The 22597-nt window shown below is 52.6% G+C and overlaps 1 protein-coding gene across 1 annotated transcript in view; it reads right to left on the bottom strand.

Moving 5' to 3' along the window:
- The window catches only part of ASTN2 (astrotactin 2), a 315832-nt gene extending 293547 nt beyond the window's left edge, over positions 1-22285 (bottom strand). Inside the window, exon 1 of the mRNA XM_009282254.1 lies at positions 22100-22285. Coding sequence (XP_009280529.1) covers positions 22100-22285 — 186 coding nt within the window. The remainder of the gene's footprint in view (positions 1-22099) is intronic.
- Positions 22286-22597: the final 312 nt, after the last annotated feature.

Below are 22597 nucleotides of genomic sequence, written 5' to 3' on the forward strand. Positions count from 1 at the left end.
TGCGTGGCATGGCAGATCCCAGCTCTCCCCTCTCCCTGTGACTGTTATTAGCCGGTGTTTAACTCCACCATTTAAATTAATTCCCTCATCCTTCCCCCTCGACTCCTGCCCTCTGGGATGGACTCGCACCCAGCCTGGCCCGGGGATGGACGGCACACGCACCAACGCGCTGGGGTGAATGCACAGGGGAGAGCTCTGCACCTCCACCCCAAAACAGCCTTACAGCACCCCCCAATTTAAGCATCCCCCACTAACCCAGGCACGGGATGGGCAGCTCCTGGAGCTGCACCGGGGCTCGGCCACTGGTGCCCTCAGCCAGTTCAAACAGTTGAACCCAGACGCGGGGACAGCAGCGAGCAGGAGAGGACAGGGGAAGGCACAAAGCCATCCCACCCTCTTCTGCGTTCCTTGTTCCCTCCAGTCCCCAAGTCATCCCCAACACCACCGCAGCCCTGGCCCCGCAGCCCGAGCCTCTGGGTCCTTGCCAAGGGGTGGCCGCTGGCTGGGGAGCCGGTGGCAGGAATTTTCCAGCTCTGCTCTCTCTTTTTTTTTTTTCCCCCCAGTCAGAAAGTGTTGATTAACTAAAAACACTTTCCAATAGGGTATTTTTTGGTTAAGAGTGATCTCTGAGCCAAATCGCGCGCAGAGAAAAACAAAGATCTCAATCCCACTGCCATTTACTAATCAAATTTCCTTTTACTAATTTGACAGGCCTGTTTTGAAAATCTAAATTTAAAGCTAAAATAAAGTTTGATCCCCCCAGTCGGAAAGTGTTGATTAACTAAAAACACTTTCCAATAGGGTATTTTTTGGTTAAGAGTGATCTCTGAGCCAAATCGCGCGCAGAGAAAAACAAAGATCTCAATCCCACTGCCATTTACTAATCAAATTTCCTTTTACTAATTTGACAGGCCTGTTTTGAAAATCTAAATTTAAAGCTAAAATAAAGTTTGATTCCACAGCTAAATGGGAATTGAGACGAAATATTTCAAATGGAGCTAATAAAGTCCTTCTACCCACACCTTTCGGCTCACGAAGCACCTCTCCACTCTCCATTTACTGCTCCTGGCGCAGGCAGTGGGTATTGAGCTTTGGTTTGCTCCCCCCCCGATGCACATGCACCCCCAACAGTTTGTTTTTAGCTTCTGGGAGGCAGGAAAACCATCTCTCGCCCAGCTTCAGCTCCATCACAGCTCACCCCAATACTGTGCCTGTCCTGCTGGCTGGGCTGAGTTCACAAGCGCACATCTAATCTAAATTAAGCCAAGCCCATGCAATGCTCCCATCTTCAGAGGAGGCCTGGCCTCCTGCAGAAGAAACAGCTTTGCCTGAGGGGAAAGCGTGAATGGGAGATGAAGATACAGCCGTACGTTCCCGGAGAAGCTTGCCTGAGTGGCAAGGTGAAGGCAGGCGGCAAAGCGAGAGCCCCCAGGTAGAGAGAAGCATCCATTCAAGAGGCAGCGCAGATCTGCACGGGCTCCTCTATCTTTCTAATCCTCCCCTTACTCCAAACAAAAAGAACCTCTTGGTCCCCAGGCGCTCAGCTGATGTCCTCAGCAACTGACCTCCTTTCAGGCTTTCATTGCAAAAGAGTAATTTCCCACAGGACAAAGGAAGCCAAAAAAAAAAAAAAAAGAACAGCATCCCTAGTGTGTTGTATAGGCAGAGCACTGGAAACTTGGTTCAACCTTTCTGGTCCATGCCTGCGTGGTCCTTGTCCGAGCCCCCAGCTCAGGGAGCCCAGGACACCCAATCAATGTGCAAAACACCGAGGTGAAGGCAACCTTGCAGTCCATAGTTGGAGAGCACCTGGATGTGAGACCTGGTGAAATCAGTGCCCCATATGCCACCACAGCAGAGAAGTACCCAAGAGGACAAGGAAGCTGCTTAGCTCTTTGCTAGCCACCACCCCAAGCATCCCTGCACCGGGATGCTGTGCACCAAGAGCTTTGCTTGCGGCCAAGGAGACACGGTCCTCCTCCAATCCCTCCGGCTGCACAGCCCCATCCTGGCCTTCCCTGGGGTTTCACGGCCAGGCTTTCCACACCAGTGGGGATTTTCCAGGGGCAGCAGATGACTCTGCAGGGCTAGTCCACACACCCAAGCCCAGGATCTGAGACAGCATGGAAGGGACAGCCAGTGCTGCCCAGCCAAACGGAGGAAACCCTCTCTCCAAGGTAGGCAAATGTTTTCCATCAAGGAGTTTTCAAAACAAGTTCTTCTCTCCTGGCAGCCTCAGCAGAGAGCTGGGACAGGCTCCAGCACGCAAACAGGACCTGAGGAACCCAAATAGGGCCAGAGTCACCACATGCAAGAAAACAGGTCCCAGGGCTCCATTCTCTCTCCTGTATCCCTGTTTCAAGCAGCAGCACACTCTTCCCTCTGCCCTACCGAGTCCTGCTTCCACCACAGCCCCTCTCCCTAACTAATACAGGGGCACAGCCAGGGACCTAAGCCATCTCCAGCCACCAGCAGAGCTTGGCCACGCCAAAACAGACGTGCCAGTCCCCTCCCACCCCTCTGGGATGCTCAGCCCTCCGAAGAAGAGGCAGAGTTGCCCGCACTCAGCCGGTGCAGACAGCAAAGGCTGCAGACTGTCACAAGTCCTAAAGCTGCTCCTTCCCATCGCCAGGTGCAAAACACATTTATCACTTTAACATTCCCAGCGACAGCTCAGGGCTCGCTTTCCAAAGGACACTCGAGATAAAAATCTATGTGATGGCCAAGCAATTCCAGCAGGCAATTTAATGTGATAGCCCCAGATAGCACGAGGAGAGGAAAAGTCTGTCCCAAGAGCACCGGGTGAGTAAAGTTACACACTCGGCAACCGCGTCCCTGCCTGGCCCGTAAATGCTCACCGTGGAACAAAGCCAGTCTGCAAAGCGGGGGGGTTAAATACCCCCTTTGGGTATTTAAAGCATGGGTGCAACCCCTAAGAGGAGGGCTGGAGGGGTCAGCAGCAGGCAGGGCTGCTCCGGGGAGGTTTGCCACAGGGCCCTGAGCCGTAGCACCACATGTCCACCACAGATGGGTCTTGCCAGAACGGGATGTCGAATCTGAAGATAGTTTCCCACAACTCCTCATTTCCACCCTTGTTTTCCTCCTCCTCACACATCTCAGTGATGCTCTTTAACAGTACAACTGAGCTTGAAGGATCCTCCCCAGCCAACAACTCGATCATTAACTTCTGCCACGAACAGTTACCCTGTGCCACAAAGCAGTTTCCACCCTTACACCAGAGAGGGGACACGTGGCACTAGTAGGGACCAAGGGACCCCACAACGCTCACAAGCCGCAAACATGCAAGGATGAAAACAGCAAGACTAACAGCCCCACAAGAGGGTCAAGGACCTGCACCAGGCTTCAGCTTTCCACTCTTCCTCCTTGGTGACCACCCCACCATGCTGGGCACGCTTTCTGGGCTTCCCCAGGGCAAGGTGACCCATGCACCAGCAGAATGACACTGAGCATCAGCTCTGCCCATTGACACTGCAGAGCTCAGTAACCCAAATGCTTCACTGCACCATATCTCTGCCCCGCGCACAGCAGTTTTCCCTGCTTTATGTTGACCTGCCACCACCCATGAGCACCAGCTCAGGGCAGGGGGACAGCAGCTTCTACTGCAACCCCAAGAGAGCCCTTACTCCTGGCTAGGGCTGCCGGGCATCATGATACCAAGCTATCCATCACAAGGATCTTCCTATGCACCAGACACCCCGTGGGAGGAAGAGTAACAGCACACCTAGGAGGCTGCTGGGAGTCTCCCCTTGCCCAAAGCACTTCCAAAGCTCACTGCTTTCTGCTCGCCCAGGCAGAGGGAGGGCAGCCAGGGGGGTCAGGGCGCTGCACGACTGGGGAGATGCTCCTGCCCTGTCCCAGCTCCTGCCACAGCTCTATCTGGCCTAAAAATCATTAAATCCCTGCACCCCAGTGTCCTTTCAGCAACTCAGGAACACCTCTGCCCCTGTTTCATGAGAGCAGGACAAGGATAAATCCATAAATCCAAGGATAGACCTGTGCTGGGGACCACAGAAGAGCAGCTCGGTTACTTACCTAAGACCAGGTGCTCTCACACAAGCTGGACAGGGGGGGGTCCTGTTTTTAAAACAGATGCTGAACTTGTCTTGCACAGACCAAAAAAGAACCCTAGAGAATGAAAACCCAGAACCGAGGGCCTCAGCAATTGCTGCAGCTCTCCACCGCCCCTGCCTCAGGCACCAAACGTCCCTGTCCCTGCAGGGACCGGTTGTGGGAGCAAAAGGAATGGACGCGGCTAGGTGGAGCATGGGCACCTCCCATTTTTCAGTGGACAACTTAAAGAAAAATAAAAGTGCTTAGACCTCTCCTCTTAAAAAGCAGCAGCGGTGGTAGTCCTCCCCATGCATGTGTGTCTGCAACCTCTGGCCGAGGAGCCGCGGGCAACGGCAGGGCAAGAGGAGGATGTCAGACTGCATTCCTGCTTGCTACCGGGAGTGAGATACTTGAAGCTAAATCCTCAGAGCAAAATGCTTACAGGAAACTGATTTCCATCAATCACTTCAAACCACCTGCTTATTTAAATGAGTCCAAACACTGTAAAAGTTATTTGAAATAATAGGCTGTTGCAAAGTTGGGCTGAAGGCAGCGTGCTGGAAGGGAAGCATGTTTTGGTGGGGTTTGTAAGGCTGCTCCTCCTCAGGTCAGCCACAGTCCAAACCCAAATCTGCGTCAGATAGCACAGGCTGGAACAACTGCCTGGGGGGACGGGGAAGTCTTGCAGAACAGGATAGAGAAACACCCATCACCAGTGACAAAGGGTTATTGATCCCGCCCGGGGGCAGAGAGATGGATTTAATGACCTCTCCAAATCCCTTCCACTCCCGGAGATCCTATGGAGAAGTAATCCTCATCCTGCAAAACCCCTGATAAAGGCAGTATCCCTGGAGTATCCCAGCTGACGCCAGTGCCATCGACAGGGTAGGCACGTGTGGGAGGTTTGGGGTACTGAACAAGCAACTCCCCCACTCAAAAAACCCCACCCTGCAGTCACAAAACGCCACACCTTCCAAAGCAAAACCACTTCAACACTAACCTGAAAAACTTGTTTAAGAAAACGACAATGAAAAATTAGCACAAGCCAATGCTTCACAAAGCACACGGCTACACTTGTGCAGCCTGGGGCGTGCAGGTGAAGCTTCCATTCGCACCCGCGTCTCACCAACCTCCAAACCCCACGGATCGAAGGCGCTTTCCAGGGAGTTTCAGTGAAGTGAAAGACAGACGGGTGCAAAGATAGCAAAGGGTCATTTGCTTATCCACTTCATGTTCGAGTTTTCAATATTTGCACTGTCAGGATGTTTTCCAGCACAGATAATCGTTTAAGCCTGAAACTTCTCAGAACAAAAACATACAATTAGCAATTCCCCCACCAATTAGGAAAGGAAGATAGAAGTCCAAGGCACAATTTAAGTCTGTATAAAATGGAAAAGAGCAAAGAACTAGCTATATATGAATGCAGTTAAGTTATAAAATAAAGAAGTCATGGTTCCTATTTCTGTACATAACACCCTTCAGATCCCAGCTCAGTAAAAAAAAAAATACGTGTACACACATATATATGAAGTTTATATTTCATATATATATATGCACACACACATACAGAGCCATATAATACGCATGAAATACTTTTGGTCATACATCAGGTCTGCATATTTGCCTGCTGAAGAGTCCTGGTGGGGCGCCCAGAGCCGCGATGCCGCGGGGCTGGTGGGACCCCACGAGCAGCCCACGGCACCAGCCCGCGAGCTGCGATGCTGAACAAGCAAGCAGGCGCACAGGAGCTCACATCGGCTGTGCTATGGAGAAAGTCAGGGAAGCATATGGTGTGCATGCCAGGTGCTGGAAGGAGGATGACCTCCTCCTCCTCCTCAGCAATTTTTAGGGCCTCGTGCATCGTGAGCCAGGTCTCCCTGGCTCGAGGGGACAAGACGAACAAGGGCGTTTTTTTCTGCTGTCAAACAAGACGCGAAACTCGTGCGCATCCTCTGATGCAATACAGCCTCAAGGCTACAGGGTTATGCATTCAGGGATGGTCTCAGCCTCCAGCCTCAGCCCCCAGAACCGCTGTCACCCCCCCGCAGAGCCTTGCGCTGGGGTCAGGCCTTTCAGCTGGTGAGAGACCTACCGGGACACACAAGCAGCAACCAGGGAGACAACCCACCTTTCCGTCGAGTTCACCCCATAGAGAAGGTCAAGCTGTTTCGAAAACCAGGGGGGTTATCGCACCCAGGCCTCCAGCTTCTCTGCATATTCACACCTCCACGTGACTTACCCCCTCTCCTGCACCCAGCCCTGTTTCTCTCCTACATTTACACAAAGCCTGAAATCCCTTCCCAAGGTGAGCTCTTGTTTTACTTGAACGTCACCATGATCTACGAAGGGGATCACAAAAGCCCCTTTTCACCTCCCTTCCCTGCAGAAACCCCCCTGTGCCTGTACGCCTCTTCCTTTTTTGCTCCTCACCCCTCCCCACGTGAAATAAGGATGCTCCGCAACCTTGCCAAGTGCATTGGGAAGAGCCTGAAGGACATAAGGACAACTCCTGAAGAATGACTTAGTACCTGTTACCGCATGAGCTGCTCTCCTGACCAACATCCCAGTGCTGCTGCCTGTCACCTAAAGGACGTGGGAAGCCACAAACCAGACATGGAGGACAGGAAGAGAAATACCTGTCTATCCCCAGCTTCTCAGCCCCAGGAACCAGCAGAGCTTGGGGACAGCCACAGCTCCGGCCCCTCAGGGTCACCTCACAAAAGGGGGAGCAGGTGGCGAGCAGAACCCCCCCTTATAACACAGGGGCTCTCCCCTCTCCGGGAGAGGACCAGCTTTTTGAAGATATATGGCTCCTCTCCATACTTTGAGCAATGCCTCCACCACGCTTCCAAATTCCAACTGCCTAAGCGGTTTTTGCAGATATTTCCTCTTTCTTTGCAATCATTTGGCTAATAAGATGAGCAGGTTGGGCTCATTTATTTTGGACACTGTTCTTGGGTCATTAGCAGAAAGGCTAATCATTGCATTGGCAGAAAACATCACTTCTGCTTCAGAGCTGGCTGCATAGCATGGGGAGCGGGAGAGACAGCAGGAGCTTGATAGAGCCTTTTTAAAAAAAAAAAAAAAAAAAAAACCACACATAAACCAAGTTACATGCCTCTAAAAGTGGAATTTTCCTCTGCCGTTTCCCAAGGTACCCACCACTAGGATGAAGCGGGCAGACTTCAATACCTGAGGCTGCTCTGCAGAGCTCGCACTCTCTCCCACACACGTGCCACCTCCGAGGGACCGGAGAGGGTGCAATGCTTGTGGCGGTAGCCCAGCCTCGCCGCCTCCCCGGCTGAGCCACAGCAACATGCCCTGGCGATGCTCAGCCCTCCGGGGAAGGATCGCCTTCCTCACCCACAGGCAAAGCCAGGCGGGACGCCGAGAGCCCCAAAGCACAAGGCGCAGGAGCCCTTTTCTGGGATGGTTTGGGGTTAGGAGAGCATATCAGATGTGATGCCTGCACTCTGTTCGCAGCACCTGAGCACCAAAAGCTACCTACAGAGAGTTATTGGAAACAATTAAAGAACAATTTGTATCGGCGGTGAAGGTTGGAGTGCCAGCGGCGGTGCTGTGCTGACCCGCCAGGCAGTTGCAGAGCTGAAGCCTGAATTTCCAGGAGAGATGGCAAAGCTGAGGCTTTCCGTTTCTCTCTCAAGAGAGGAGAAAGCAGAAGCAAAAGACGAAGCCCCGCAACACAGCCATGCCGAAACACAGCGGCACTGCCGAGCAAACTGTTCCCCAGGCTCGGCTGCCGCAAAACCACGTCTCACCAAGGGCCCCAGGGAAAAGTTACCCTGCAGGCATCCTGCTAAGGCAGAGGGCAGGGACGCAGAGCTGCTGCCCGCTGCCATCTCACAGCGCAGCAGAAGCAACCGCTGCTTTCACCGACTGACCTGGCAAGGGCAGAAATGAGGTGCTGGGGGGGGAGGGACAGCTGGACATGGCACAGATTGTCCCCTCCTCTACCAGATACGAAGCCAGCACACCTCCTGCTCCCCTCCTCTGGCTTCATCTGGCCCCAGATGTCCTGGCCACATGCATCGCTGGCGATGCCATGACCTTGGCCGCTCTTGGCAGCATCCTTGGGGCAAGCAAAGGCTGGGCCTCCCACCTCCCCAGGGAGGCTTTCGGCAGCCATCCATCAGCTCTGTGCTTCCCCTCCTGCTCTCTCCAGCGCTGCAGCTGAGAACCCCAATGCACTTGCCAAGCAAGTGCTGCAAAGCAGTTATAATTGGAGGGAGCTGGGCAGGGGGACAGGGCTGCAGAGGCTGCGGCCAGGCAGGATGCCAGAAATTTGCCCCCCACCTCTCCCCGTGGTGCTCCAGCTTGCCTTGAGCCACGCCATGCCGAGGGTCTCCCCGGTTACCCCCATGGGACCATCACACTGCTCTCTCCAAGCAAAGCCCCCCCAGCGCCACCGCGGAGCCAGCCACTCGGTGGGGAGCCCAGCAACAAAAGGGGAGCTCGGGCTTGCTCTGCAGGGCGCTCTAACCAGAGAAAGGGAAGATGATGATTTGGGAGCTAATTTAGAGCTTGGATTTCCTAAGCCTTTTCAGACATCGAGGCTATTGGCAGGCGGCGTTCCACCCCCTGCCAGTCTCAGCGGCTATACAATGTCCTTCCCTTGGCAAGGGCAGTGGTAGGGGAAAAAAATAACACACAAAAAACAAGGGACACGTGATGGAGAGCTTGGCTGAAGGCTCCCTCCCCCCGCCAACCTGCATGCCAAGGAGGAAGAGCATGAAAAAAAGTGAAAAGTGGCCATTTAAAAAGGAAAGAAAAAACCCCACACCACTTGTTTTGCTAAGGGAAACATGGCTGTGCTGAGGGGACGGAGCTGGGGCAGGAGGTGAGTGGACGCTTCCTGGGGCCACCACTTTGCTTGGTGGCCAGGGCAAAGCCATCACCCTCCCCACACCCTCTGCCCAGCACAGGGAAAGCAGGGCTCCCACTGCCTTCTTCACAGACAGGAGGGAGCGGCCGCATTTTGTGCAGCCCCTCTGCACCCCACGCTGCCGTACAGAGCCCCCAAAAGCAACACCAAGGTCTCCCAGGGAGGTATCGCACCCACCCCAGCACCCTTGCCCCAGCAAGCCTGCAGAGATGAGCACTGTGCGCAGCTCTGCCGACAGGCTTGAGTGCATGGGGAAGAAACAGAAGGATTTTGCCTCAAAACTTCATGACCCAAAAAGGCAGGGGGGCTGGCAAAGAAGCTACAAGCCTCCCCTCTCCTCCCTGGCACGTGCAGCAATCCCCACGGAGGTGACCGCTCTGCTGAGGATGCTGCAGCAGGAAGGAGCTCGCCAGCACCCAGAGAGTACAGAGGGTGAAACCCTCTGCAGCCGGAGCATCCCAGCTGGGAGCAGCAGCTTCCCAGGGAAGGACAGGATGAGTCCGACGTTTAATATTTTTTTCTTTCAAGGGAGAAAAAAGGAAGGAGACCGATCGGGAGAGCAAGGGGCCAACCCCAGCCATCCAGCCCAGGAACAACCCGAGCGCAGCACACGCACACCCCGTCCAGGTGACAGCTCTGCCCCCAGCTGCAGGGCAGCACCCGCTATTAAATAGGGTGCATTTACCTGAGAAGGGACATATAACCCCTACCCAGCTGCTGCAGCAGAACAGGCAATGGGAGAGCACCCCAGCATGGAAAGAGAGCGTGGCAAGAGATCGTATGTCAGCAGAGACACCCAGACCACAGGCAAGGGACGGTCAGATTTAAAACACTGGTTGGCAAAGAGATACACAGCACTTGAGTTCATCATTAAAGCCGCTCTTCCCATCGTTGTGCATCATGTCGGCAAGCTGAGCACCACGCACCTCTACAGGTTCAGCTACCCCATGCAACGCCTGGAAAGCTTGAGCCCGCCCTGGGAGCAGAGCAGCCTGCTCACACGTACACAGTGCTTCCTCCACGAAAATCTGCTTGGTTAGCAAAACCAGGATCTTGGTATTATAGTGGCCTGTGGAGCACAAGTGGCCCAAAGCCAACGTGGGTCATCTCCATCCAGGACTACCTCCTGCCACATGGCACCAGCCGTGCAGCCAAGGCCAGCCGGGGTGCACGCAGGTAGGGACATACGCCCTTCAAGGGTCCGCAGCTGCCAAGGTCAGTGTTTTACCCCAACCCCTCTTGGCTGGGGAAGGGCACTTCCACACCACTGTGAACAGCTCATCCCCAGACCCCCTCAGGGAAGGCTCTGCCTGGCAGTGGTGTGGGGTGCTGGGGCTGGCAGCCACGGACGGGTATGAGGTCCAGGGTGGGGTATATAGGGACTGTGGTAGCCAAATCCAAAGCAGTCAGCATCCTAAGGTAGGAGCAGCTTGGTTGAAAAATCTGTCCGTGTCTGTGTGTCTGCCTAACGCCAGCCTCAGCCGTCCTTGCAGACCAGAGGGAGACTGTTGAAATGCTCACGCAAACCCCCACGTCCCTGCCATGAGGGGGGGAGGGGGGGGAGGCAGGGGAAACACAAGCCAGCAAACAGCCCAGCTCATTCCTGCCTTCCAGGGAGCACAGGCTCGAGGGGGGTAGAAGAATCAGGTCACTTCACTCCTCTGGTTTGGCAAGGTTATTCCCCCAATTCCCAGGACTAAGCAGCAGCTACTAGAACAACCTGGCTGACTCCTCCTCCTCCTCCCCTTGACACCCAGACAAGGGGAGGATGAGCCGGGCTGCATGGCAGAGGTAGTTCAAGTACACGGAGAGGGAGAGGAGAATTGGAAATGGCTCCACACTACAGTTAGTGTTGAAGCATTCATCCCAGCACAAGCCACGAGCATCCCAGGTGGATCTGGGAAAGTGTGGCCCCAAAGCAGTACTGAGGATGTCTTGAGACAAGGTCAAGGTAGCCCTCAAAGAGGAAGCTAAGATCTGTCAGCCCAACCAGCATCCCCAAGCCCAACCAGCATCACCAGGTAACTGATTCTCAAGATGTTTGGTGTGAAACAGGACCAGTGACAAGCTGGCTGTGTCACCCCAGGCTCCGGGAGCTGCAGGCGGCAGCAGCACCAGCCCTTCCTCGCAGGGCACGTAAGGTGGGCAGAAAAGCTTTCACTGGCAGCTTACACTCTTCCCGACCAGGGAGGGCACAGCCACATCCCCTCCCGTAACCTCAGCCTGAGGGCACAAACCTTACTTGATAGCTGGATCCTCAGCCACGCAGCCAAGAGGCATCTCACAGCTTGTTAGCTGGATGCTGCGGGGCAAGAGGAATCCTTGACACTAATTCAAGCGATAGGTCGACATACCTGGAGCTGTTGTCTCATTTCTGTTTGTTTGAGCCTTGCAGCAATCATTGCTTTTGTTTGCAGTTTCTAAATGAGCCTCTTCCTTACCCAATCCCACACCACATACGTCTGGCAGCACACCATTCCATCCCCACGGCGCTCTCCGAAACCAGCACCCCAGTATTCATCCCCCGTCATCTCCCAACCGCATGAGGCTGCACGCAGCTGAAGGACCATTTTCCAAGGGGGTTGCAGATGTGCTTGAACCCACAGGGTCCTGAGAGAGCATGGGGAACAGGAGCGTGGGGAACAGTGTCTGAACAGCTACGTGCACCAAGCCCCCACCACAAGGAAGGGCAGTGGGAGAAGCAGCTGCCCTGCCCTCACCCTCCTTGAGGTCCCGGCCGTCCCAAGGATGCAGTGTGGGATCAGGTCCCCAGTACGCTGCTCCACTGTCACCCCGCAGAGCCCTCGCCTGCCTTGCCGAGCCGCATCCCGGCACGTGAGCAGGTCGGCGAGTTCTAATCATTGATTTCTGCGGCAGAGGGAGCCTGTCAGGCCTGGTGCTGGCGTGAATAATGATGGATCTCCAGGAGAGGCCAAGCAAAACCTGCAGCTTAATCGTAGCTAGAGACTCCCTTTGGGGCATTAACCAGTGCCCTCCATCCAGTCGTTCCCCCACTGCAATTTCACGCTGCTGACGGCTGCCATGCCGCTGCAGCTCACAGCACCCAGACAGGGCTGCCCATCCCTTTACTTCTGCCTTATCAAACCCACCCCCCAATGCAGACCTCTGCTGAACGACGCTCCCAAAACGCTCCAATGTTTGCAAAACAAGTGGTAAATTCAACTCTGGGGCTGCTCTCTGCTCCCCCTGCAATTGCTGCCGTCACCACCTTGGTTTCACCCCGAGTCTCATGGGTTTGGTGCAATGAGGAAAACTATGCCCAGGACAGCAGGAGAGCTCAAGCTTGCCTAAGGGGTGGCTGGTGATGAGTTTGTAACCAGATACGCCTCTGCAAAGGGAAACAGAGATACCTGACATTGCTAAAGCATCAGCCGTCTTTGCTGCCACCCTCCTGCAGGCAGGTTTCTTGCCTCCCCATCCGAAAAAAAAAAAAAAAGTGGGCGCCTCTGCCCTGAGGAGCTAGAAAGAAGGAAGCTGGAAGGGAAAACAACCAGTTTCCCTGTTGGATAAAGAGCAACACAACGAATAAAGTGCCAAACCCCTGAAAGCCAAGCATTTCCCAGCAGAGCTGGGGCAGATGCTCCCACTCGCTCCCTCTCCAGCCGCTGCCGTAACAAATCCAGCCCAGCCCAGCCCTAGGGAGCTCCCACCCAGGGCAAAGCCGAGCCAGTTCTAACAGCTCCCTTCAGAAATAATTATTTTCCTGCAGTTTTAGATAATTGGATTTTAAAAATAAGCACAATTACTTCCCCCCCCCCCTTTTCTTTTGCTGCACATCGTGAACACAACGCTGCTGCTCGGAGCTGGCAGAGACCTTCAGAAGGCTGAAACGGAGCTTGCTCCCTCTTGTCCGGGGGGATGGAGGTGGGAGGGAGGAGGCGGAGTGGGAGCAGTGACAGGTAAAAATAACCACACTTGGCCTGATGTTGCTCCCAATTAAGCCGGTGGGAATTTTGCCCAACTTCCTACAGCAGCAAGATCCAGACATCCACATGAAAAAAATCCTTTCATATATTAGCAGCCCTACGATGATCAGAGAAAAATCACGTATGCATGAGCTTCTTCCCCCTGTTTCACACCGGCAGGTATTTGAGCATCCCCTTCACCAGGGCCGGGCGCTGCAGAGGCTGGAGAAACTTGTCAGGCAATCGTCAGGCCCACATCGCCATCCCCCACGGCACCGCATGTCCTCGGGTTTAGGCACAGTTACTCCGCTAAGAGCTTGCAAGTTTTTTTTCAAGGAATGGTTTATCTGCTCAGACAGTTTCGCCTCAGCTGAAACTAAAGCGTAAGTGGTTTTGGGGAGGATATGGAAAGTGTGGAAGAGTAGAAACATTTCATTCTGGCACTTTCCTGAACAAAAAGCGCTCTGCCTTTTCACAGTATAATGTTGCCTTGTGAAACCAAGTCCGATTTATTTTTAAATGGAAAAAAAGCCCAAACTGAAAGCAAACATCATATTTCTGGGGACAAATATGATACTGCATTTCATCCTGTCATTAACACTTACTCCCATCTTTGGGATTTGCCAACCAAATGAAAATTCAGTCTCTTGTAGTGCTGTAATGCACAATCTTTCACAACCAGCTTTAAGCTATTATGCATCAGGTTCGTCACAGTTCACCTTCACACGAGCCAACGCCTGATACCAACGACATTTTAACTGTTGCAAACATTTCTAACTTGCATTCAAACAAGAATAACTACCGAGAGAAGGCAGATAACACAAGGTTTGCAGGAAAAAGTAAGATATTTCACTCCTTGTCTGAAGACCAGCCCAGCCTTGGAGCCCACAGGCTCTCCCTTGCAGCTGAAACAGAAAAAGCAAACCCCAGGGCGAGGAGCATCAGCCAGCTCCCCGCGTCTCCAGGGTCGGAGCCTGCATTGTACCGACAGAAAGCCAGAGGCAATGCGCAAGCCCTTGCCACTCCTGCAGGGAGGTAAGGAGTACGCCGGGTGTCCGCCAGCATGGAGCACAGCCTCGCCGGTAAGGCAGCAGAGGGGACAGCACCCTGCACCCTGCCGGCATCCCCATCACCCGGCCGAGGAGCACCCCGAGGCAGGCGGTGCGAGGCCTGCAGCCCTGGAAAACACTCTCCATCATAAGCAATTACCTTGGAGCCAGGGGCCAGCCACCCCCGCACCTCCCAGAGAACTCAGCATCCACCGGATTTTCCTGGATTAAAAAGTTTCCTGACAGTTTTAATGCCATATGTAGTTCTGAGCCTGGCAGTTTAAAGCCATTAGATCTAGGCTGGTAGCTGCAAAGCATTTCTGTGTTTACGTCAATGTTTCAAAGGTACCGATCAAACACTCCCGGCACTTTACACACAGGATTAGCATGGGGCTCCCACGTGGAACTGCTCTCTCCGGGAGCCCTGCAGCTCGGCGAGACCCATGGCACCAGGATACCTGACTTGTGCGGGACAGGGATGCTCCTTTCTCTCTCACCACTCTGCAAACCAGGAGCCAAGGCAGAGCTACCCCACCAAAGCCCGGGTCTTCCATCTGCTTTGCCCAGGCTGAGAGAAAAAGCACCAAGAAAAGGTCAAGCTACCAGCTACGCCCCACAGCGCTGTAGAAGCACAAGTATTTCTCCCAGACAGATGGTGGGAAGGGGAAGAGCGAGGAGGAGGAAGGAAGGGAACAAGTTCAAGACAAGAATCTGAAATCAGCAAACTCCCCGCGCAGCCCAGTGCGCCGCGTGATAAAAATACACGGCTTGCTGTCACCACCAGCACGGAGGGACCCGCCACGGGGGCGAAGGCAGACGCGCACGGCGCCTTGCTACGTGTCCCAACTTGAGCCATGAGCTAGCACTGCTCTGATGCTCCTCAGCCCATTTCCAAAACCTTCCTTCTGCAGTTTTTCTCCCTCTCCTCACCACTTCAGCATCCCCCTTCCAGCTCTAGCACCCCCTGACTATACCGGCCGCCTTTCCAACGTGAGCTCTTACTTTTTCCCCTCCATCCTCTTTTCTCAGCACGTCGAGGTTGGGAATTTTCTACGGCTGCAGATCCCTCCCACGCGTTCGATGCCATCTGCAAAAAGCAAACCCCTCCCAAACGCCTCCTATGGCTGCTTTTCCCCCAGTACCAACTTTGATTGCTCTGGGGATGACACAAGAAAGTTAGTTTGCTGCTCAGTTTGGATGAACTAAGAGTATTTATTCAGCCTTGCTTTATCAGAGATGCAAATCAAGCACTCCAGTTACATATTTTAACACAGTGGGGGAAAAAAAATCTCCTAGATAGAAAGCTATAAAGTGTCTAATGTATTCACAGCAGCTAAGGTAGAAAACAGAGAGAGATTAGTGAAAAATTATTAACATAACAGGTGTCATTGTCACAAAAGTGACACTTTAAAGACAAATCCCCCCAAAATTAATTCCCTAAATACAAGAGCACATCGTTAACCACATTTAGTCCCTGGTTTATATCGTCTCTGCAAAGGAGGAGGAGAGCACAGAAGAGGGGGAGGGTGAATGAAAGAGGCTGCTTCTCCCAGCCTACAAAAAGTTGGTTAATGGTACATTATGGAAATGAAACTTGAAGCCAAAGAATGTCCCCACCCTGGGAAAGGGCAGACACCACCGACAGCGTCAGAGCAAGAGGACCGCGAGGCTTGCTTCTAGCTTCGCCCACCAGCGACCCCTCCCTGCGCCAGTCCAAACGCACGTGCGTGACTTTTACTGTCTCCAAGGTGCTCCAGACAGCACAGGGCAGGTAAAGGTTTTTAGGGTGAAGTTCAGCTTCCAGCTGTGCTGAGCTCCAGTCCCCAAATCAACAGAGTCTGCAAGTGCTCAGCCCCACCGCCTTGGGCCACTAGACCCAGCAAAGGTCCCACCAGCCCCTTTGGCCGTCCTAAAGTAGCTCAGGGCAGAGCTTAGGGGAGGACTGCTCACGGGACGCTGCTCCAGGCAAGGTGCTAACGGCTAACAGCACAGAGCCTGTGGCTCCCATCCGCCCCCCAGGGATTTGGGAATGCTTGGTCCATCTGCATGTTGGAATGGGCACCTCCTTTTCCTCTCCCCACACATGAGGAGCAGGGATGTGATTCTCACACAGGGAGACACTGAACCCAACTCCTGTGGTTTTAGGGCTTTTCTTTTTGGTTTTGTTTTTTAATAAAAACAGCTCATTGGAGATAATTTAGCTTTTTAATACGTTTCAGATAAGGAAATCTGCTGCAGCAGCAATTCTCTCCCTACCTTAATTAATTCCTAAACTTACCACAAGCTGGAAGTGCATGTTTTATGAATCTGGTTGACCTCCTGGTGCAGAACTGATGACACAAATGTTGTGCCTTCTTTGCTACCTCATTACTCATGTTACACCATTTTTTTTCCTCCAATTGAGCTGGCTGACAGGAGTTCCAACGCTGCCATCAGCAAGACGCACTGCAAGGAGCCAGAGTAAGGCTCAAGCAACGTTTTGCATCCACTGGAGTGGGCAGCCATCCCGCAGGACACGCTGCCATGCAAGCTGCGAGCACGCGGTCGGGAGGGAAGTAAATCCATTGGGAGGTTTTGCACCAAGGAGGACAAAATACTGTCGGGTAGGAAAACGAGGCACCACTCAAATGATGGCCAAGCAGAGGGGAACGCCGGAGCTGAAGGAGCCCACACGTGGATGTCTCCAAAGCCCGCGGGACATGGAGTGATCCCTCAGAGCGCTGTTTGCTGGGAAGGATGGGAATCGCCCCAGCTCTGCAAAGGGTTTCAGCCTCCTCTCCCTGCCATGCACGCCGGGATAAGCCCAGTTGCACTGGTATGACATTATATCCATCTATGGGAAGGAGATTAACCCCTGCCAGCACATGCAGATAGAAAGGCAATTGGGCTTGCGCAGCTGTTTGGAAAAGACCCCACCATCCCGTCCAACACGCTGGACAGATGCCGTGTTCAGGGCAGCCGCGGCACTGAGGGGCTTGTCCCGCCAGGGTACAGCTGCCATCGCACCCCAACGATTGCGCAGGACAAGCACAATGCCACCCACACACGATGCTTTGTGCAGCCAAGCTGAGAGCCGAGAGCCTAATGAGACGCAGGCTCCCCGAGGAAACACGGGCAGCAGAGCATGGAAGGAGGGAGGCTTGTGATACGGGTCACAGATAATGGCAAAAAAAGAAAAAAGAAAGGGCAAATGAATGCATTTGTCATGGCCCTCACTGGGTGACGGCAGCTTCAGAAAGGAGAGAGCAGCAGCTCCTAAAACCTCACTTGCTCTTGGATATTCCTGCAGTGCTTAAGAAACTAGGGAGCTGCCCCAGCCGGGGGCAGCCGTGAGAAACCGCGCTCGCTGGGACCCACCTGCACAGTGCATCGGGCACACAGGACCCGTCCCCAGCTCCACTTCAGAGCAGGATGCTAAATCAGAGCGAAGCGTTTAAGAGCATACTTTATACCCGTCTCAGAGGCTGAGAGAGCACAGCACCAATGGCTGATCATTAGGGAATCATCAGGATGCATGAGAACAAGAAGAAAAAAGGAAATTTGTATAAATAAGAGCTGAAAAAATCCGCTAGAAGACATAGAAACAAGCAGCTAACTCGTCTACTGCCAGTAACAGCCAGCAGAAAGTAGGCATTAAAAATAAAAAATATAATATAAAAAAAAAAGCTACCTGATGAGGTCTGGTCACCTTTTATTCCAGACACTGAAGTGCTCCCTTGCAGGGCAACGGTACGAGATGAAACAAGGCTTTTGCTTGTTACCGTTCTCAAAAAAGTCCACCTTATTTCTGCTGGAGACGGAAGAGAGGCAACGCATAGCTCATTTGCACACCTGCACACCACGCAGGCAGGGTCCCGGCTCTGATCTCCCACAGCCAGGGCTTTTGCCAGCATCGCTCGCACAGGCTTACAGGAGGCAAACCCAACCCATGGCACTGGCAGCCACACCTGCGGGAGCGGAGCGGCTGGTCCCTCCGCCAGCGGGATGGGATGCAGCTTTGCATCCTCTTCCCAAAGCTGCACCCTGGGCACCCGCAGGGCCAGGAGGAGCCACGGGGTACAACGGCCCTACCGAAGGTCTGCGAGGCGGGTCAACGCAGAGATAAAACATGCCTGTCCTACCCATCCCCACTCCTCCACCTCCCCAGAGCCCGGCAAATAAGCCCCCACCTGTGGCGAATGCTGCTGGACATGGCCCTGGGTCTGAATTTACCACGACGCAGAGCAACAATTAAACTGGGACACAAGATGGTAGGGAACAACAACAACAAAATATCTCTTATGTTTTGTTAAATTCAACAATTTACAAGGCTCGAATAATTAGTCGTTTAAAATGTTTTGACACAAGCAGCCCCAATAATCATGATAAATCATATCAGGCATATGCCCAGATCCTTGAAGTGACAGATGACAAACAGAGCAGTGACAAGACACTCCATCACGCGGGGAATCATTGAGTTAATGGAAGAATTATTGCTTCTGAAATCCACTCCAGTCCTATTGTGGGGAACATTCCAATTTATCAAAGCCAAATGAACATTAATTGCTGCCGCCTGGTAAGTTTTCGAGCTGCTGTGACCTTCATTGAATTTTAATCCAAAACAGATAAGATTTACTTCCACACAAGAGGAAACAACACAATTAAACGCAAATGACAGCTAAGATTATGGGGAAAAAAACACAACAGGCATAATGACAAAAACATTGATTCCTTTCTACTTGATGCTGCACAAAAAAAAAAAAAGGTAAATAAATAAAATCTAGCATTTGCATATTTGTTTTTTCCCCTTCTTTTCACTTGGGAGACGAATTTCAGATGCTCAAGTCACGAGGAAAGGGGTGGCAGACAGCAATGGAGACTGAATTCCCTTTAACTGCAGTAATTAATGTTACGTCTCATTGGGGAGAGATTAAGAAAAAATAGTGAGGAAAGGAAAAAAAAAAATAAAAATCAAGTATTATTTTGCTGTCAAAGATGCCCTTGAGCTCAGGAAAGGAGGTGTGAAGAGGGTCATGGTCAGCCAGTGCCCACGGCTTTTGCAGGGGTAGATTGTGGCCCCAGGGACACGGGGTCACGGACACCAGTGGTCCCTTTCCTGCTGCACTGGAAGCAAACCCACATCAAACCAGAAAGTCACACACCAACAGACAAAATCACTGGAAGAAGGAGTAAACCCAGGATTTACACCCCCCTGGAGCCCCCACGCAGCACAGAGGGGCTCTTGGCTTCAGAGGCAGAGCAGGAGCAACCAGCCAAGTCATAAACATCTACAGAAATCCAAAATAACGTTCCCGTCAGAGGGAGCTCGGCTTGGAGATGTCTCGCTGCCCAATAAAGCTTTCCCTGAGTACTCCCCAAGCAGGGGATTAGCGAGATCCCCCAGGCAAACCTTCCCCGGCTTCCTATAACTGAGCTGGAGGGCGAGGAGACAGGTAAAAGTAAGTGTTACAGCCACTTAAAGGAGATGGAAGGAAGCACTTTCCCGTGTCTCCTCGTGTCCCCCGTAGCGAGATGCTGGGCTGATGATGAACGGGGCACGCAGACCCTGAATGCCAAGGCAGCGCTGGGGTGGGCTGAAACTCCTCCTGCGTAGCGGGAACAGCGTTTCAGTCTACAGAAAGCACGCAGGAGACATCAGGCATAAAGCAGGAATCAGGAGGAAAGGTATTTGAGAAGCTGGAAAGGATGACACAGGGATGTCCGGCTGCATCTCAAGGCAGGAGAAGGGATACAGACACGGCGGGCGCAGGGGAGGACAGGAGGGGGGTACCACACAGCCCCCTGCGCCGGGATCCAGCGGCTGCCAAGCACGGCACGGCCGGGGAACCCCGCTGCCGGGGAGGCAGGAGGGCTCGAGTGATGGGGGCTCTCCGGGATGCAATTTAGCTGGGGTCAGGGAGGAAAGTAAAGGCGTGGGAAAGCAGCTTGAACAGAGCCCAGGGACTCGGATGAAATATTTCACCCAAGAAACGAAGACTTTCACCCCATTTTACTTTAGCTACAGAACTCCATGTCGTCTTGAGGGGGGAAAATACCCAACAAAAGACACATTTATCTTCTGCTAGTAACTCAAAACTTGGCTTGGGTTCACTCAGAAGTTAATGAATCTTCTAAAAAAACCTGGGCAAAGTTTCAAGTCTGTGCTGCAATCCTGACCCAGAAAGAAACACCCAGGGCTTCTGCCTCCCCAGGGACATGCATGCAGCCCCGATCCTGTCCCAGACCCACATCCCTGCTGGGTCCTCAGCTCCTGTTGCGAGGAGCATCAGGATTTATAAAGAAAGTGGAATTACGGCTCACTCTGTGCAGGAGCAACGCTCCTGTCTTCCCCTTGCTTTTGCAGAAGGGCAGGAGAGGCTCAGGGCATGAGTTAATTCTCACAACAAAGCCACGGACGCTGCCATGCTACCGGCTTCAGCGAGATGTGGCAAAGCATATCTTCATTGGCTAACCCAGGATTAGAGTGCAAAAATATTTCTTCTATGATATGCACGGTGATGCCTTCAGCTCCAGCCCACCGGCATCGCTGCTCCTGAGCTCTGAGGTACAGCAAATGAAGGCTCTAGGCAGGAATTTCTCAAAAAACCTCATTTCTCTCTCCAAAGCATCACTTCATTACAATCATCATGATGTTTTTTAGAAAGATCAGCTTCAGCAAGGTCTGAGGACCAGGACTGACTCTCTCCCTACTAAAGAAAATCTGCGTTTCAAGCAATTGCAGTGATCACCAGGCTCCAGAGCCAGTGTCCCCCTGCAGCCACGGGCCTCTTCTCCGTGGCTCAGGTTTGCCCACAACAGCCAGGCAATCCCACACTGAAACCAGGGATCAAGCTGTTCACATCCCAGACTTGGGTTTTGCTGTCTTCATTCCTTGCTCTGTCTCTCACTTATTTCTTCAGGCTCATTTTCTAAGTATACCAGTTTTACCTTTTTTCCCCCCTCCAAAACTCCATCACACTGACATTTTTAGCAGGACATAAGAAACGTTCCCTATCCAACCCAGTAAGCTGCAGTCCCCGATTCCTCTCCCTTCTGCCATCCTGATACCATACTGTCTCTTATCTTGCCCAACAGCCTTAATGCAAAGCCCCTCTCCATGCTCACATGCACTCAGTGCTCAATCTAAAGCCCCACTGACAAGGGCCGAGACACTCTAAAAAACCCCAGATTTAAGTTGTAAAAGCCAAATAGCCGCTTGTTCAAATGGGAAAAAAAAAGGCATTGTGCAGCCATCGTCTCTGCTTCTCCTTCTAAAAGGAAGGACAGAAGGCGTGGAGATGACGCACGCGTTCGGAGATATGAACAGATGCACCTTTTGGAGAGGGTTGCTGCAATGGGATCCCCAGTCCTATGAAAGACTTTCTTTGGGCAAACAGATGACACGCATATACACAGGACCTACAAGCCTAACTTCTTGTTTTCTTTTATTGACGGGATGGTTTATCCCAACGGGAGTTAAGGGACAATACATTTAGTCCCATTTCGCAGATGGGGCTCTAAAGCACGGGGGAATGATGGACCAGATCCAAATACACAGGCAACCACCTCATAAGATACTGAAATAAGCATTTTAAAAGGCAACAGAGCACATACACGAACTGTTAATAAAAGGTCACATAAACACCTGAGATGGAGACATTCAAAGCATCTGGATCATCTTTTTACTTTTAGGTCAGGCTCGTCCTTTGCAAGAGAAGGATCATGCCACAGCCCATATTCACTTGATAGGTAAAATTCCATTTCAGAAGGCTTCAGAAAGAAATGATCAAGCCCAAAATCTTGCCTTTGCACATGCCCAAACGCAAGACCAAGGAGAAACGCTCCACCAACACCCCTCGCCAGTTGCCAGCAGAGGCAGGAGGAACCACAAGCTTCCTTGTCACCCTCCCAACAGCTTCTTCCCTACTGTCTGTTGTTTCATTTTATTTCATTTTCTTAAAAGACCAACCACTCTTTTTTTTTTTCCTGGCCCATTCAAACACATCTCTCCCTCTCTAGAGGTCCAACCGAGAAGGGACACGGACATTTGCAAACCGGACTCGCCACCCTGCTCCGTATCACCACCCTCTCACCACGACCTGGCTGCCAGCCGCCATCCCCTCCCAGAGGGTCCTCTGTCCCCTCTGATGCCATTGGCAGCTTTGACTCACCATGACCGAGATATGAAGAATGTGCATCTGCTCCTCCACTATCTCCGAAGGCTCCTGGAGGCTGGGGGGGGTGGCCCGGGACAGCTGCTCGGCGCTGCTCATGGAGACATGGAAATACAGGGTGCCGTTCTCCAGCCACTGCTGCTTCCAGTGCACCAGCGAAATGTCAGCCACGGTCCCCGACATCTCTGCAGAGACAAAACACGCGACTGAGGGTCGGTTTTCTCCATGATGCTAAAAGACGGTATTCTTAGTGGTCCTGGAAATCAGGACTTTTGAGTTTTACCCCTACTACTGCTTCTGATCTACAGGATGAGCTTGAGCATCGTTTTTTGGCCTCTGTCTGCTATTTCCCCCGTATATGAACAGTAACAGTTGTCTTCCTTAATAAAAAGCAAGGGGCTACAATGCACCTTGGGATTTCTAGACTAGAAAGGCAACAGTAAATAACATTGCACAAGGTGCCTTTAACCTCCTGTAGCTCTCCCAGCAGAAAGG

The sequence above is a fragment of the Aptenodytes forsteri genome, unplaced genomic scaffold, assembly GCF_000699145.1.
Source record: "Aptenodytes forsteri isolate BGI_AS27 unplaced genomic scaffold, ASM69914v1 Scaffold325, whole genome shotgun sequence".
NCBI classification, from domain to species: domain Eukaryota; kingdom Metazoa; phylum Chordata; class Aves; order Sphenisciformes; family Spheniscidae; genus Aptenodytes; species Aptenodytes forsteri.